General features: G+C 36.2%; 1 protein-coding gene across 1 annotated transcript; it reads left to right on the forward strand.

Moving 5' to 3' along the window:
* The first annotated feature begins 2004 nt into the window (after positions 1 to 2004).
* On the forward strand, positions 2005 to 9316 carry LOC149845112 (transcription factor EGL1-like). The gene is made up of 9 exons (XM_089987002.1): positions 2005 to 2183; positions 2534 to 2788; positions 3898 to 3994; positions 4082 to 4183; positions 4293 to 4349; positions 4458 to 5444; positions 7739 to 8173; positions 8277 to 8337; positions 9171 to 9316. The coding sequence occupies exons 1-9, from the start codon at positions 2047 to 2049 to the stop codon at positions 9314 to 9316; spliced, it is 2277 nt and encodes a 758-aa protein (XP_089843128.1). The 5' UTR covers positions 2005 to 2046.
* Positions 9317 to 19236: the final 9920 nt, after the last annotated feature.

Here is a 19236-nt window from a genome sequence, read left to right on the forward strand (position 1 = left end):
GAGATTGTGCCTCTCTGAGGTTCCAGTGGTTGGACTCGTTGAGGGATTTGGGGGAGAGAAGGGCCCTTGGAAATGAAATCGACACATCTTTGACCCTGACTCTGAGTAGCAGCTCGCGGCAGATCCAAGCAAGAGAGAGAAGATGGCTGATTTCCTTACAACATTGTCTATTATTATTTGGTGCTAGTGAAGGTATGAAACTATTAAGTAGAAATTATATTTTTTTGATATTTTTCAGGTTGTTTTTATTCAATCTGACACTGTAAATGTGATCAACATGTTTGATTTTAGTAAAGATCGACCCTTGAATTTCTAATAATAGTTTCTGTCCATGTCCGTGTCGGCCTAAAACTCCGAGGGCTTACCCCTCCACCAAAGGGAGTAGCCAATCGTCAGATTAAGTAAAGCAACTAGAACTTCTCTGTTTCAAGACATTGATACCCTGTGGACGGGCGTACCAAAGACTTCTCCCTTTTTTTATATTTCCTGTTCAGTGAACAATAGAACAAGTAATTTTATTTCATGTACATTTTTCAAACTGAATGAGATTTTAGTTCTTCAAAGTTGAAACAAGTAAAAAGCCAACTTGGTCACGCTTGCAAGCCCAAGAGTAACTTCACCTGAGCCAAGACGGGTAAGAGGGTAAGAGAAAGGAAAGCAATCTTGCTTTTGTTTTTTTTAGGGTTAGGTGTAGACAAAAACTACACATGACTAACGTGGTCTCAAAAAAAAATATATTTTTCCCCTCAAAACAAAACAAAAACAAGGCCCTTTCACAAAATACCAAACCTATCCCAATCTTTTCAAAATTTCCAAATTGTCCCTAATATTATGGTGTCCTTCTCCCCTTTAAAAAAAGGTCATTCATCACTCAATGGCCAGCAAACACACAGTAGGACAGCCTCCCCTCTGTAACTGTAGTACCGATTTCATACCTCTCTCTCTCTCTCTCTCTCTCGTTTATCTTCCATTTATCGTTGTTGAAGAAAACAAGAACAGAGGGACAAAACTAGCTCCAGTGCAACTGGGGGAAGAGGACGGTGCTCTGTTATTTGCTCTATTTGCTTTTATAGAATTATTGTGCCAACTTCTGTGAAGCTGAGCGTTCCCACCATGTTTTCACTCGTTTTTTAGTGATGCGTGTTTGAAGCATTTACTGTAAACAACATTGCTGTAGGAATTGGCAGTGATGGTGGTCGTCTTAGGCTGAGCTTTCCTTGCATTTGTCGGATCCATTCTGTGGTTTCTTCCTGCTGGTGGTGTTATATATGGGCACATTATTCAAAAGTAATAGGTTTTTGGTGTTTTATGATCAGAATGAATCACTAGTGATAGCTGCCTCTGGTCCTGCAACAATGCTTTTTCATGCTGGTGTTGCAGTTTCTGTTGTCGCTAGGACAGAGCTTTGTTGGTGCCTTTTCCTCTTCTTGGCTTAAAATACTCCCTTAGTTGATCAGTTTGTTATTGTAGAGATGCTTTCCTTCAAATCTGTTTCTTTATAGTGGCATTTACATCTAGCCTTAAATTTCTCACTTCCTTCTCTTTTTCAAGCTTCTCAACTTGAATGATGCGTCTTTGAGAACCATTTTGTTGGCGTAAAGATGGATTTTTATAGTCCTGTCAATCTCAAAATCTAGCTGCTTTTATTTTCAAAAAATAGGTGGGTGTCTGGTATTCTGTTAGATTCTGATATTTTCCCCTTTTAGACCAAACTTCAGAACCAAGTTGATCAGCCTAATGACCATCATTGGAAACTGGATATTCCTGTAAAAGGGTTTAGTGTTTTTTAGTTCCATACCATTCAAATCAAGCATTCTTCTATAGGTGGTATGACAAAACAAGGTTGGTTTTCCCTATTTATCATGGTCTCTTGAGCACACACCAAGCATCAAAGCTGGTGACTTTGGACTTTTCTTTTCCTCTTTTTGGGTATTAAAAGCGAAAAAGGGATGAACCCCAGGAATCAGAGATCCACTGAACAATGATTTGAGTTTTATTTTTCTATCTTGGATTTGCCAAGGAAAAGAAAACGAAGGCCCATTTGTTATGTGTTGGGATATGGATTCTGAACTCCAAAGCCAGGAAGGAGTGCCAGGAAACAAGTTAAGGAGGCAACTTGGTGCTGCTGTTCAAAGCCTTCAATGGAGCTATGCCATCTACTGGTCACTTTCTAGTGAACAAGGGTATGCTCATAAGAGCCCCAAATGAAGTTCTGACTTTACTGGAGTTCCTTTAGTTTAACCTTCAAACAAATTGGATACAGTTTTTCTCTTTGGTTTGAATATATTGATGAAAATGAAGTCGGTTATCCATGTGAACAGATTAGATGCTATGTATGTTTAGAATATACACTCATTGGTGCATAGAGTTTAGGGTTTACATGGACCTCTGCTACTGCACTGCTGTTTCCTATTTTCATTTGAGAACGGCTCCTAATGATTTCTAATAGAAGTGGTTTTATGCTTTTTTTAGCTTAACTGCAAAAATTTAGAGTGACTTTTACTTTATATGAGTTAACATGGTGTTTCTGTAGGCTGTTGGAATGGGGTGATGGATTCTACAATGGGGATATAAAGACAAGGAAGACTGTTTTACCGATGGAGCTTAGTGCTGAGCAAATGGGCTTGCAGAGGAGTCAGCAGCTGAGAGACATGTATGAGACTCTGTCAGCGGGTGATTGCAACCAACAGGCAAAGAGGCCCTGTGCTGCATTATCTCCTGAAGATCTTAGCGATACAGAATGGTTCTACTTGGTTTGCATGTCCTTTGTTTTCGCTCCCGGTCAAGGGTACTCTTCTTCCTCTCTTCCATGGCTTGCTCACCTTCTCTCAAACAATGTAATGGTTGGTAATCATGTACATGCATTTGTTTCTCTGTCTTCAGTACATTACATGACTAATCTAAGGCATGCATCATGGGTATACTTTCTATCCTCTTGCAGTTTTCTACTCTTTCATGTTAAGTGGTTTTACCCCAATCATCATTATCATAATCGCTCTATCATCTACAATGAATTTCCTTTCTGTTTAATCTGCTATTACATGTTAAATTTAATCAACTAATTAAGACTACAATTAGGCCTCAATCTCGAGAGTATACATTGGTCTGAACTTTTTCTGCACTAGTTGAAAATGTCCTGATTCATGAGCCTGTCTACTTAGGCCCTGTCCTGGACCCTTTACTTGATGATCCTAAAAGGTCAATCGATACATGAGATTGCTAGGCCAGAGTAAGAGGTCCAAACCCATCCCACAATAGGCAATAGGCCTGTCTTAGAGCTGGATAGATTTGTCACATTTGAGACTTGATACTGCTCATTCATATATATTTTCGAGGTGAACGTGCATATATTTCGTGAAAAATACTATCTCATTCTTCTTGTGTCTAGTTACACATGGCTCACAACACTTTGATGTGTGATTGTAAACATTTTAGTCAATCTTGGAAATGTATTTGAGGCATATTGGATGAGCACTTTTGTTAAAAATTGTAGCATCTCGTAGCCAGTAAGGATGTGTCATTTCTATCAATATCTGCATTTATCATGGGTCATCTTTGAGTTGGATGGCGGCTTTAAGCCATAGTATTCATTTTAATGTATTTGGTAAAATATTGTCTTGTATCTGTACTGTGAATGATATGATTTACACTAACAAGCATCTGATGAACATTAATCTCTAACATCATGAATGTAGTAGCTAGCATTTTATACCTGCAATGGTACTAAATGTAATAAATAAATGATCTGAAATGCAGTATATGCAGCATCGTGTAATGGATCTGCTGTTGAATCTTGCGTTTGCATGTGTGTGTTTTCTTGTTTATTGTGCTCTATCAAAGCTATTTTTGTGTTGTCACTTTGCATAATCCTCATATTTGCAACATTTTCCTGCGCAGGATGCCTGGAAGAACATTCACAGAAGGTCGTCACATCTGGCTTTGTGATGCTCATTATGCAGATAGCAAAGAATTCACCCGTTCACTCTTAGCCAAGGTTTGTGTCTTTGTTGACCTTTGAGTTTGCCTCTGTAATTTCATTCTTGGAACTAAGATTTTTTTTTCAAGGAACTTTGAACTACAGGATATATCAATGCTGACTTCTTTGTTTGATTTCCTTGTTCCGTTGTCATTTTGTATCACTCTATGGATGGATACTGATCATCATCAGAGTGCCTGCATTCAGGTGGGATTTCCTTCATGTTGCTGTTTTCTATATTTTGTTGACCTTCATCACCCTGATGTATTTCTTATCTTAAAATACGGAACTCAAGAAATTCTTTTTTGGATTGCAGACTATTGTATGCTTTCCTCGCATGGATGGTGTGTTGGAATTTGGAGTGAATGAGCTGGTAACTCCTTGAATCAGATTCCCACCGTCCTTTCATTGCTCTTTCTACCTATGCTTTTGTTTTATCATTACATGTCTTGATTTTATATGTTGGATATGATTTCTCAAGGTGGCAGAGGATCCTTCACTTGTTCAACATATATTGACATTCTTTCTAGAGGTCTCTAAGCCTGTTTGCTCTGAGCAATCTACATTCTGCCCTCGAAAATCAGACGATGATGAAGATAAAAAATTTACTAAGCTTGATTGTGGAAGAGCTACATCCATGCCTACTGAGAAAATTGATTACATGGCACAATGCAACCAATTCACTGAGGACCACAATGTTTTACCTTATCCACTTAATTCTCATGCACCCAAAGAACAGACTGATTTTGAAACTAATGTGGTTAATGTATCACACGTGGTCATAAGAAAGGTGGCATCTCCAGGTCACGGTTCGAATGAAAGTGGTCAAAATCAACAGCCTGATGACTCATTCATGCTCGATGAATTGACAGATACATGTCAAGTTCAGAATTGGCCACATGCCAATGAAGAAATTAGTGAGGGAGCACATGGTTCAATGAATTCAAGTGACTGCATTTCTCAGTCATTTGTAAACAATGAAAAGCTTGCAACTCCTATTCATGATGAAAAATTGAACCAGTATATGCAAGAACTCCAAGCGTGTACCCATACTAAGTTCACGTCAGATGCAAAGGAGGACAATAACTCCCACTATTCAAGAACACTTTCAGCTATTCTGTGTAATTCTCTCAGGCCAAAACATGTGGATATTTCACATGGCTTCTCTTTCAAAACTTCCTTGTCCAGTGGCAGTAACGAGTCTTGCTTCTCAAAATGGAGGAAAGGTGTAAACTACCAGATGCAACTGATTGACGCACCACAAAAGTTATTGAAGAAAGCTTTGTTTGAAGTTGCTTGGCTGCACAGTAAGCACTCTCTGACCCAAGAAAAGTTTTATGGCAAAGGCAATTTATGGAAACAGGTTGATGATTCTGGTGGTAGTCACATTTTATCAGAAGAAAGAAGAAGCGAAAAATTGAATGAACAGTTTATTGTCTTAAGGTCACTTGTCCCTTCAATTAATAAGGTACTTCTCCAGTGCTCTTCCTTGCACCTTTGCTAATTGTCTATTACTTGTATGCCATGTAGAAGGGAATGCTGATCCCTTGATTACGTTTTTCTGAAAATCTACAGTTCAACTAATGGGAAATAAAAATGAAAAATACATCACTTTTGTTTATATTATAACATTGCTTGTATTCTCTTACTCCAGCTCATACTACTGTTAATTTTGATGAACCTTGGCTTTGCTTAAGGCTTTAGAAGATTGTAATTCTCATCAGGTACATTGACGCGAAAAATTTAGTCTTCCATTTCATTCAAAGTTCACTAGAGATCCATAAAGCATGTATGTGGAAAAGGATATAATTCTGGTTAAGGACTGTTTGGTTTGTGGACTGGTAAAAATAAGAGTCAATATAGGAACCATCATGGTAAAATAAGAGTCATTGGTTTGGATCACAATTGACATGTTATTTGTTACATTATATGATAATTCTGACATCATTTTCTTGCCTTTCCAGTAGGAGTGTATTGGATAGTTTAATACAACTGTCTATCAAAATGAAATCCTTTACTCTATGGACCTAGTTCTTCTTACTCAAATGATGAAATGAAGATTGACTTGATCAGGAGCTGCGCAAGATCCAGAGCTACTAGCTTAAAGCCTCTTTAGTTCTATGCCTGCAGCTGTGCACATCTTCTCCTCCTCACAAGAACAACTTTCCTTCCTTATTTGCCCTCCTTTGTCCCTTCCTCTTTCCCTTCTTTGCCTATCTGGGACATGGCAGACAGCCTAAAGCTGTGGAACTTAAGCTCGTAGTAAGATCAAGAGCAAGCTAGTAGCTACCCCTTTTAAGTCTTTCTGTCAGAAGCTTATTAGCTTATAGAGTTGACTTACTACTTGACTTAGGATGAAAGATGAAGTACGGATGCAGAATAATGCCAAAGGAAAACATGGCCGAAAGCATTGACTCCTTTCAGAGTCTCCTATTGCACCAGTCTATCCCAACTTTCGCTGAGAAATTGGCTTACTTCTATGAATTTGATTATCAGGCAATGCGTACATGCTCTCCTTTGCACTGCCAAGTTTGGGCCTGTGGGCATATTTTACTTTTATTTTCATCTTAAATTTCTTTTTTATTTTCTTTTCTTCCTTCAAAGGCATGCCTACCAATAAAAAGTTAAATAATACACATTGCTCCCTCCAAGTCAGTCATCAGCATTTAGTTTCTCCATAGGTCAAAGCAAAAGCTTTGTACCATCTTGATATTTCTGTATAAATGTTATCCAATCGCATCTACAGAATAGTTTGTTACTAGCATTGATTAACCTACATATTCTCTATCTTCTTTGCCTTCTGCTAGGACTAGGAGGATGCCACACATCCGAGAGTTTCTGATTCTCTCTTAGTGGTGAATGTAACAGCTAAACATATTGATATAAGTACTCATCCCTGCAATTGAATTTCTGTTATATCTACACAGAAAGTGTTACCAGTGCTCTTAAAGGGCATATAGTTATTCCAACTTTCTATCATTGAGGTGATGGTAGATTTAAATGGCTCACGTGACATGTCCTTAAACCTTCAGAAAAAAATACCGAAGTAGAAAAACATATTTAAAATAGGGTCATGTTCTGATCCTAAACCTATGCATGTATGTCAATACTACCGACATTTATTCTAGGTAAATCATCGTTTGTAATGTTAAAAATACCGATTCTCTGACTTTTAGTCTATGTCACACGGACTCTTCTAACAGGGCACCACACCCGCATCCAGGTGGGTGCGACACTTGGACACAACTTCCTTTGTGTTAGGTGAAGTCAACCACACTGAGGTCCATTTCTATCCAAAAGTGGATTCAGTTAACCCTAATCAAGTCCATTTTTATCTATACTATATATATAAATACATAAATGCACACAAATACACATAGTGTTAACTTAAAACTGATAATATATATATATATATATATATATATATATATATATATATACTCCCCGCACCCCCGTACCCAAGTGTTTTTAAAGTGCTGCATCGCCGCATCCGCACCCGTACCTGCACCCGCACCTATGTGACATAGCTTTTAGTCATGTCAATCCTATCTGATGACAAAAATGTGTGGATTGTCAATCCTATTTTTAGTAGCTTCATTATTCCATCAATAAAGAAATGAGTATGTGATTCACTGCCTTTCAAAGATCATAATTAGAATGTTGGGCTTGTCTACTAGTTTTCAGTAATTCTGTGAAAACTAGATTTGACAATTGTTGCTTTATCATAAACAATTAGCCACTAACACTTGAGAGAGTTTTCAGTTTTTGCAGCTTGACAAAGCATCGCTCCTTGGAGACACAATAGAATACCTGAAAGAGCTTCAAAAAAGAGTAGAAGAGTTGGAAGCTTTCAAACAGTTGGATGGACGAAAGAGATACCCAGATGTAGCTGAGAGAACCTCTGACAATTATGCCAGCAATAGAACTGTTGTCAGCAAGAAGCCTTGCACAGTCGAACGAAATGGTTCTACTTGTAATGAACCAAAGCCTAAGCTCCAATGGGTACTTTGCAAGGATGGCATAACAGACGTGATGGTCACTGTCACAGATAAGGAGGTTTCTGTTGAGATTCAGTGTCCATGGAGGGAGTCTTTGCTTCTTGAAATTGTACAAGCTATGAATGATCTTCACTTAGATACTCAATCTGTCAAATCATCTATGGTTGATGGTGTTCTTAAACTGTCTCTGAAGGCTAAGGTTTGTAGTAGATTAAACATTACAACTATTTAAACTCTTATATTTTTAGAGTGGATATTAAAATTTTTGCATGAGTTCTGATATTAGGCCAAATCTGCTGCAGGTTAAGAAAGCAATAGCAGCTGCTACAGAAGACATCAAGAATGCACTTCAAAGAGTTGTCAGTAAGTGCTGATGATCACAGCTCCAGTTGGTTCCCCTTTCTTCTATAGATATTTAAAGGCTATTTTAGTTTTTAATTTTACTTGTATGATAATGAGTCGAGATGAATGTTTTCAAATCTGGTCTGCTCTGACTTACGTTGTGCTTCTAGCTCCTCTCATATTTTTTCATTTTTACTTTTTTGCTATGTATTTCTTGTGCCTAGCTAAAATGAACTGATTTGAGTTACATTGCACTTTGTTCCCTCGATCACATTCTGCTGCTTCAAGCATGTGATGACAACATATACCATGTTCTTTAGGATAACATAGGCAGAAGGTATTAAAAGTGCATGATATTCCTGCAATCTGTTCACTATTTAAAATTGGGAATCTGGAGAATTCCACAGTTACTAGTGTATTCTCTGCACAATGACAAATAAATAACAAAGTAGATTGTAAAAACAGCCATAACCACATTGGAAATGGAAACAAATGAGTTGTGTAATCACCTAATTTTTGAATTAAACTTAGAGTACTGCAGATCATTGATTAAAAATTAACACGTAATCTCTGGTTCTTGAGCATGCGCCTTTGTTGCATCATATCTTGACACCTTATGCATATCGTATGCATTGGTGCATGAACTTCAGTAAGTGTTGGTAAAAAATAATATGCACTACCTCTGCTGTGTTAGGACATGTAGAAAAAACTGCCTAATTTTATTTTCCCCAAAAGAGCAGATGATACATTCCCTCGATGCCACTACCTCTGCTGTTGGCTAAATTGCAATGTAGCTTGCCTTCACAGTTAGTTTTTTTTTCTTTTTTTGATAACTAAGGAAACCACCTATGCAGGGAAGTTGAGGGAAGGATTCATGGCCTCAACTGTCCCTTCACCAGTTGCCTCTTGTGGATATAAAGCCTCTGGGTACTCCTGCTCACCAGGAAGGTTTTTCGATCGCTTTAGCCTTGCAGCAATGAACGCACACCTCAGATATTGAACTCTTGACGTCCTTCAGTTATACTCCATAACAAGGAACAACTTATAAATTATCCTTTTCAACAGCATTATTTGTTAAGTCACTCAAGATGTGCATTTTTTCTAAGTTAGGAACTCCCTCGTGGTAAGTTTTCAAATTTGAGGTGATTGGGGTCTAGTATCAGATAATGTATATAATAATGGACATTGAAAATAAACTAGATTGTTGTTAAATTCTTAGAGTCAAAGGAACCTCTTGATGATGTATACATACTTCTTGCTTTAGTGCACAGAATTTGATAAAATTTTGATTTGTGTGTCTCATGTCTGATTGACCCAAAGTTTATATGTACATTTCCTACAAGATGCAGTCTCTTCATATTCAGAAACTATTCAGATGATAGATATGGTAGTCATGTAAATTTCATACAATAACAAAACAATATTCATTTTACGTGAGAAAACATTAGAATATTTTGGATTTATCAGTTAAAACCTTTCTAAGTATAAAAACTCTAAAATGCCATGACAAATTGATTTTCTAGAAATTTTAGATGAAAGTATCATGTTAGTATCGATAAAATTAAGTCTATTAGGAAATTCTGTCATTGCTATACGCAGCTCTTTAGTTTCTCAAAGCTGTTTCTCCAATGCCATTATACATTTAGGATGATAGCAGTGTGCTTGTTGAGGCACTTATGGAACGAACAAATCAATAGCAAGTAATTTAACTTCTGTTGCTCATAAAGATACTCTTGTTCAGTATGTTGTGTATATGTTTCTATCTTTCATTTATTCTTTGAATTAAAGGAGATCCGCCACTACCTTATTTGATTTACCTAAGATGCGGCGATGCGCTTGATGGTCCTTGATAGAGCGCACTACCATGATATTTTAATTATTTTAGATGCAAAAGAAAACATGGTGAGCTTGATTATGCGAGAAAATGTTGATAATTTGTAATATATATATATATGGGAAAAAATGGGTTCTTATATGGCTGTACACATTAGTCATTACTGGTGCATTAATGCGTTCATTTAATTGTCAATGTCCGTATAATATACAGACACTAACGTGTTACCAATTTTTTTTTGGCTTGACCGAGTGGTGCCAACTTTTTTTCTTTGGATAACTGGGGAAGACTAATTCACTCACTCGCGAGTTCATTGTGTAAAAACCCCACATCCCCTTTGCCCGCTAGGGAGCTGTCTTAGGGACACGCCATTTTGGCCGTGTGTCTCTGGGGACACGACCAGACATACGGGGACATGCTCTTATGGACACTGTACAAGAATTTGTGTCCTTCAGTCCTTACCAAAAAAAAAAAAATACATCACGTGTCGTCGTATCAGTATATCTTTGTGAAGTAGCTAGTGAATTCATCGGGGCTCCAGCTTTGGCCAAACGGCAAGGGAAGCGCACCGTGAATTTTGAATTCATGATGTCCCTTCAGTTTAGTGACGTTCACGAGCCCCCCTACCAAATGAGCCGAGTCGCCATGACAACTTGCATAACAAAGTTCAGAATCCCAAGTTAGTGCCACATATCGGTTATTTACATAGCCTACTTTTACAAGTTTATTAAGTTACTGGCCTATAATGTATGCGCTAGGTCTATAACTCTATAAAAGTCTTTGTTGAGTAACTTGCCAAAAAAAGAAAAGAAAAAGAAAAAGAAAAACCTGCCAACTTATGGGCTATTTACAGAAATCAGCATAACTTATGAATTATTTCATCTAATCGCCTGTATTTTATGTACCTGCCTAGAATATGAAATTGCCATTTTAATCTTTATTTAAAGTATCTCATATTCTTTTGCCAAGTAAATAAATATTGAGGGCATATTAATCATTTTTGTTTGTGCAAACAATAGCCAAACTTGGTGATTTTAGGACCAAGAACGTCTTTAAATCAGAAACGAGAAAGAAGAAAAACAGTTAAGCCATAGTTACTAGGAAATGAAATGGATACAAGAAGTGATGCGTGAAGCGGAAGTGGGGAAGCTAAGTGTTCAAAAGTAGTATGAAGTGGGAGCAAGATACGGTGGTGAAGCCAGTATGCAAATGCATAAAAAATGAAAAAAAAAAAAACACAGAAAACAATATAAAGTATGGGTAGAAGCTGATAAGAAATAAAGCAAGCACAAATATAAAGAGATAAAACCAACATGCAAGCTTGTTAAAAGAAGTTATAATTTTGTAATATGAAAAACATAAGAAATGAAAGGGAAAGTGAATGAGAAATGACAAAAAGTAAGAAGAAAACATTAAGAAAGCGAAGGATATCGATTACTAAAGAGAATCAAGTTTCTCATATTTTGAAAGTGGGTTTCCCGAAGCTTTCCCTCCTTTTGAGGAAGCGAGAATTTTCTTATTTTCGAAGCGAGCTTCTAGGGAAACAAGCTTTCCCATATAGCAAGAAGCTTATGGTAACAATGAGTTAAACATAATAACCAATAAATGGGTTAGCTTCTATAATTCACTCAATTTTGTTTGGAAAGGAGATCATACTTTGGCATCTTTTATACATGTCTATAAGCACTCATTATTGTGTGTTATTTGTTAGGGTTTTTGGCTCAAAACTATTCTTAAGATACCTATGCATTTTTCTCATTTTCCTAAGTTTGTAGGTTTCTAGTCTTTCCTACAAGTTCAATCCTATATTGAAAACTATAGAAACTTTTCTTGTCCTTATATAGAAGGATGATCTCTTAGAGGGGAAGATCCTCAAAAGCATTAATTAGATCTTGGGCTTGTGCATCTCTTTATCCTTGGACGTATCTTTTTAGTACTTGAGATGAATTTAATCCTCAAGTCTAAAACCATCTTTGACCAAGCCTTAAAATTATCATTGACTTTGCATTGAATCATCTTTGGATCTTTTTGGTTTTTATTTGGATCCGTTTGGACCTTACCCAACATTCTTGCATGGGCATTAAAGATCTAAACGATCTCTTTGCTTTTGGACCTATCTTTTTAGTATTTAAGATGAATTTAATCCCCAAGTCTAAAACCGACCTTTGACCAAGCCTTAAAATTATCATTGACTTTGCATTAAATCCTCTTCAAATATTTTTGGCTTTTATTCGAATCTGTTTGGACCTTGCTCAATGTTCTTGCATGGGTGTTAAAGGTCTAAACAGTCTCTTTGCTTTGATTGTTGACTATTTGATCATTCTTGGATGATCTTGTCTCTGCTAGGGTCATTTTGGACCCCGTTTTGCCCTTTTCAATCTTTTTTTGGTGTCCGTCTTTGGCCAGTTGTTTGAGCACTTATGGTTGACTGCCTAGGCCCATTATGGCTAGTTGTTTGAACCCATTTAAGGCTTCTTTATGGCCTTTATGGGTGTTCGGGGGGGTGTGGCCAATGTAAACCTCATCCCTCTCTCATTTCTCCCATCCTCTCCTTTCTCTCTCTCTCATGAGCATGGCTCTTTGTTGTTGTGAGATCTAGATCCAGTTACAGTTCGAATTTATACTTAAGATCTAGATCTAATTGCAGATCAGATTTATACCTGCTTGTAGTTTGGATCTATACCCATATTTGAACCCAAGATCCATACCCAATTCTAGCCTAGATCATCCTAATTAAGAGGTTGTTCAAGGTGGTCCGTGTCGAAGTTATCGGTCCCACTCAGTGCAGGACATGAACCAATTTTTTTTGTGAGTAGGCAAAAACTTGGTTATATCCTAAGAGCATAGTTGCATGAGTACTCATTGCACCTAGGATTTGATCCTAATATTGAGCTTCTAAGTATGATTTTGATGAATACAAAATAATCCAAACAATAATATTTAAATTTCAAGTGCGCAGGCATTTTATACTCATTTTTATAACTTAAGAGACTGAATTTAAGTGAAAAAATTTCTCCCAAGAAGTGCCAAAAAGATTACCAAAATCAGTAAGGGAGTTTCATAGAAATTCAAGAATTAAAATGAAAGAATTGACTCCTAAAAAATTTTAAACTGTGTTCTAAGTTCAAGGAAGAAAAGCAAGGGTCAACTCATCTGACAACACTACAAGAAACCTGTGGATTAGCGACGACCTAAATCTGTCGCTAATCTGATGCTAATCCATCGCTAAACAACTTAGCGACGGATTATAGACAAATAGCTTCTATCATGAATTTTTCGACGTTAAATTAGCGATGGAATATATTTGTCACTCATTCCGTTGCTAAGTAGCGACGGAATGCATCTGTCGCCAGATTCGTCGCTAAGTTGCGACAAAATAAAGAATGCCAACATCTGTCGCAAGGTCGTCGTTACTATACGATGATTTTGATGTTGCGACGGATTTATAGTCGTCGCTACTCTGTCACTACATTCAACACTAATAGTAATTAAGCACAGATATATTCGTCGCTAATCCATCGCAAACAAGGAAAAAAATTTTAAAAAAATATTTGAAAATTAAATATCGAGAAAAATTTTCTCGTGATGCAATTTATATTTCCTGTACAATTTATATTTCCTGTGAATAAAAAATAAAGTACACATCTAAATACATATAAAAGGAAACTAAAACAATTAATCGATCCACTGTAAAATTCGCAAGTTCTAATTATTTATAATTCAACATTTACATTTTTGAAACAAAAAGAAGGTAGAACAAATTCAACACAAGAATCTAATCATCACCAAGATTTTGTGCATCCTCTTGTTCATTGTCTTGATCTGTTCCTTCAGCTCTACTACGCTGATTATCGCCAGCAACCTACACGAGAAAAGAAATATCAATATTGATAAACAAAATATACTGAAATAAATTATACTCTATATGTGATTCTATCATGCTCATATGTTTTATAAGGCAATAAAAAAACTGTATATGTGATTCTATCATGCTCATATGTGTTTTAAGGTAGTAAAAAAACTGTATATGTGATTCTATCATGCTCATATGTATTCTTAAGGCAGTAAAAAAAACTTATATGTGATTCAATCATGCTCATATGTGCTCTAAGGCAGTCAAAAAAATGTATATATGATTCTACCATGCTCATATGTGTTCTATGGCAGTAAAAAACTTTATATGTGATTCAATCATGCTCATACGTGTTCTAAAGATAGTAAAAAAATATTTTTGTGATTCTATCATACTCATATATTTGTGCTCTAAGGCAGTAAAAAAACTGTATATGTGATTCTATCATGCTCATATGTATTCTAAGGCAGACAAAAAACTGTATACGTGATTATATCATGCTCATATATGTTCTAAGACAGTTAAAAAACTTTATATGTGATTCAATTATGCTCATATGTGTTCTAAAGGCAGTAAACAAATTTTATATGTGATTCTACCATGCTCATATGTGCTCTAAGGCAGTAAAAAAAACTGTATATGTGATTCTACCATGCTCATATGTGTTCTAAGGCAGTAAAACAACTTTATATGTGATTCTATCATGGTCATATGTGTTCTAAGGCAGGCAAAAAACTGTATATGTGATTATATCATGCTCATATGTATTCTAAGGCAGTCAAAAAAACTATATATGTGATTCTATCATGCTCATATGTGCTCTAAGGCAGTCAAAAAACTTTATATGTGATTCTATGATGCTCATATGTGTTCTAAGGCAGGCAAAAAACTGTATATGTGATTATATCATGCTCATATGTGTTCTAAGGCAGTCAAAAAAATTGTATATGTGATTCTACCATGCTCATATGTGCTCTAAGGCAGTCAAAAAATTGTGTATGTGATTTTATCATGCTCATATGTGTTCTAAGGTAGGCAAAAAATTGTATATGTGATTATATCATGCTCATATGTGTTCTAAGGCAATCAAAAAAACTTTATATGTGATTCTATCATGCTCATATGTGCTCTAAGGCAGTCAAAAAACTGTATATGTGATTCTATCATGCTCATATGTGTTCTAAGGCAGGCAAAAAACTGTATATGTGATTATATCATGCTCATATGTGTTTTAAGACAGTCAAAAAAGCTGTATATGTGATTCTATCATGCTCATATGTGCTCTAAGGCAGTCAAAAAACTGTATATGTGATTCTATCATGCTCATATGTGTTTTAAGGCAGAAAAAAAAATTATATATGTGATTATATCATGCTCATATGTACTCTAAGGCAGTCAAAAAAACTGTATATGTGATTCTACCATGCTCATATGTTCTCTAAGGCAGTCAAAAAACTGTATATGTGATTCTATCATGCTCATGTGTGTTTTAAGGCAGTAAAAAAATTATATATGTGATTCTATCATGCTCATATGTGTTTAAAGGTAGTAAAAAAACTATATATGTGATTCTATCATGCTCATATGTGTTCTAAGGCTGTAAAAATATTATACTGAAATATTATATAAAAGGTCAATATTGATAAACAAAATATACTGAAATAAATTTTATGCAATGCACCTAAGTTAAGGCAATCAAAGTTATATGAAATCTAACGACATGCAATACATCACATGAAACTTTCATACCTGAGAGGCATCTGCAAACGAAGTTTCCCTGTTCTGCAAAAAACTGTTGAACTCATCCCGGAGAACGTCGACAATTGTTTCATGAAAGTAGTCACGCATTGTGTCCTTAACGATCTGGCGTACATCATCCCAAGAATCAGTCAGATTGTTGGAGCTGATGTTGATGGGAGAAGTCTCTGAGCCGTGACTGGAGGATGCAACGACTGGTGATGTGTTCATATTACTCCCAAACCCGAACACACGACCCTTTTTGGGTTCATCTGCTGCAGTCACCCATGCTGCAGGATCAAATGATGAATGTTGAGTAGCGTCATCTTCATATCGCTCTATCATCTGTTGCTCATATGACTCCTACAAAATAATGTTTACAGTATGAATTAATAATTAAGAATAACAATGTTTATGATAACTTGTATATTACAATGATTATTAATACAATAAATACATATTGTTGTTATTCTTGCCTTCTTCGATACGAACTCTCCCGTGGTCTTACGTTTATGTGTCTGAACAAACACATCCTTGTATGGAACAATGCCTCCTTTTTTTGTTTCCTGCAAAGTGAAATGATAAAAGATTTAGTTAACAGGTTTGCAACAATACTTCTAAAATTGATTTGTTTATATATTAATGAGTTACCATTTTTTTCAGGTGGCTCCCAAAAGTTCTAGATTCACCTGTGTGTAGATGGGATTCAGGCATTTTCGCGCGATTTTGTGCAGCCTTCGCTGAGCGCTTTCGAAATGCATCCTCAGCCCACTTGTCACACATTGCATCCCAAACATCTGACCTGATAGTAGGAGGTCTATGGCCCTTCCACTGCAGTGGATCATCTATTTCGTCAGATGCTTTTCTTGCTGCAGTCTTCATATTGTGCAGCATGTCTGTAAATCGATTGACAATCACCTTCTACTACACCTTTCTTGCATCATGTTCCTCCATCGTAGTCGCGAAGCGATTCGAAGCCTACAAATATTTTCAGAAAGTTAGTAGACATGACTATAACAAATAATTAAATATGAAACACATTAACTATGACAAACAACTGTATACTGTGAATGAGGACAACAATCTATCTATCACCTCTTTTGTATACTCTTTCCATTGAGCGATCAATCCTGATAGATGTTGAAGTAGTGAATTCCTAATATCACGTACTACTTCTTGTGGCTCGAACCTCATGTTGCACATGAATTAGTACACAATAAATATCAATATACAATATTTATAAGATATGCAATAAGTGAAAATGGAATACTTACGGTCGATTATCGATATACACTATTCGAATGAGTCTTCTTGTGCCAGACTGAGAAGACCCTATATCCTGTGTTGGCTTGATAGAGACAAGAAAAGATTTGGATGCTTCATACACAAGCTTGGTGGAAGGTTGTATGGAGTTACAAATACTGGCCAACATGAGTATATTGTTGATCTACCCTTAAATGGATTAAATCCATTTGTACATATACCAAGTCTAACATTTATCACTTCCATTGCGAAGTTCTGATGAGTACGATCAAAGTGCTTCCAAGCTTCGGCGTCAACAGGATGCGTAATCTTGTCTTCATTATGTCGAACTTTATTTGCATGTCATCTCATGTGTTTAACTGTCCTTAAAGACACATACAATCGTTGCAATCTAGGAGTGATAGGAAAGTAGCTGAGCAACTTGTATGAAACTTCTTTTGATCTCGTGCTACCATTGCCTCTTGTCTTTGGCTTGAACCGAGGATGCCCACATGACGAACATGATATATTGTTTTTCTGACCCTTGAAATACATGTAGTGATTTGGACAAGCATCTATCTTTTTATACCACATACCTAAAGCATTGACCATAACCTTCGCACGATAGAAATTTTATGGCAATTTCTCATCTTTGGGCAACATACTCTTCACAATCATGCACAAACGGTCAAAACATGATTGACTCAAATTATACTCAGACTTCAAATTCATTAGTTGAAGAACTGCAGACAAGATAGTGTGACTCTCGCAACTGTTCCAAAGTGGCTCATCAACATCTCTAAGTAATCATAAAATCTACTAGCTGCATTGTTTGGTAATTCTTCATCTACTGCAGTTGTTATATCACTAGGACCCATAGCAGAACACAGTTTTGTTCCTGCGACATCAAATATCAAATCCATATATAGATTATCGTGCACCACATTCACCCATGTATCAAAATTGTTTCTAAATTCTTTACCATGAAACATCCAATTCTGATAATCACTCACAAAACCCTTCCTGTATAGATGATGTCTAACGCCATGAGGTTCTACAAATCGATTGTTCTTACAAATCTTGCAGGGACACCTAATCTGACCTGTGGGATCCACTGTACTAACACTTGCCATTGCAAATTCAATAAAACTTTCAACACCATCCATATATTCATGCGATAACTCATTGTCAACTATCCTATGGTACATTCATTCACGGTTTGCAGTCATTTTGTCGTATAATATTACAAATAGTATCCTAACCAGTTAAAAGAGAATCATCAGAATGTTATGATGAAGAAAATATCAAATTTATCATGCAATATATGATGTCATACAATCACAAGAATTATGATGCATGCATTGATAACTTAATATTTTCATGTGCAAACTATTCATAACACACTACATTCATTTGAAGCATGCTTTCATTATACAATTTCACATGTAAGTCATAATCAAATTGAAAGCAACTATATGCAAGCATGGATACAATCACATCAAACATTGCAATACATTAAAAACATTCATATCAAAAAAATGTCAAACATGTACCTACAACAAACACACTCTAATATCCCGTAAACTACTATCATGCCTAGCATGGAATCCGTACTCAAAAAATAAGAACACTTCTATTCTCATACATTAAAATCATGCTTAGCATGATCTCTAAACTCCAACAAAGCAGTCCTAGATATCAATAACTAAGTGAGTGTGTGAACAGTAAAGTGTTGCATCCAATAAATTAAATAACATGTGATGCACTTGCATCACTTACTCACCATAGGTATTTACCCGATTTGCATTGTTTTTGTCACTTACTTACCACGGGTGGCGGGGCACAAGTGGGATACGTTGAGAAATCTGCAAGAGACACTGTATTAAAATAAAATCACCCTCTGCCGAAAGAAAAAAATTTAGAATAAATATCGAAGTCATATGAGATTCCGGTGAGGCAAAACGCCTCCCAGGCATCGACCACCTCTCCATTCGCCCAACAGGTTTTTGAGTTCGGCCAGCCAGCCATCCAATCAGTAGGCCATTTATAGGTGTCGATACTTGAGATTCAAGTGTCAACTATTGTGGTAGCCAAAAGTTTTCAATAGACTTCTAGCCATTGCCAACGGTCATATTTTCAAATCTAACGACTCTCCAACATTTATTTTCAAAGAAAAACTATAAGAAGAAGGTAAAAAACAACTTAGATGATTGATGAATAAGAGCATGCAAAAGATCTATCAAGAAAAGCTTCA

The sequence above is a fragment of the Nuphar pumila genome, chromosome 2 (genome assembly GCF_984573655.1).
Source record: "Nuphar pumila chromosome 2, dmNupPumi1.hap1.1, whole genome shotgun sequence".
Classification (NCBI taxonomy): Eukaryota; Viridiplantae; Streptophyta; class Magnoliopsida; order Nymphaeales; family Nymphaeaceae; genus Nuphar; species Nuphar pumila.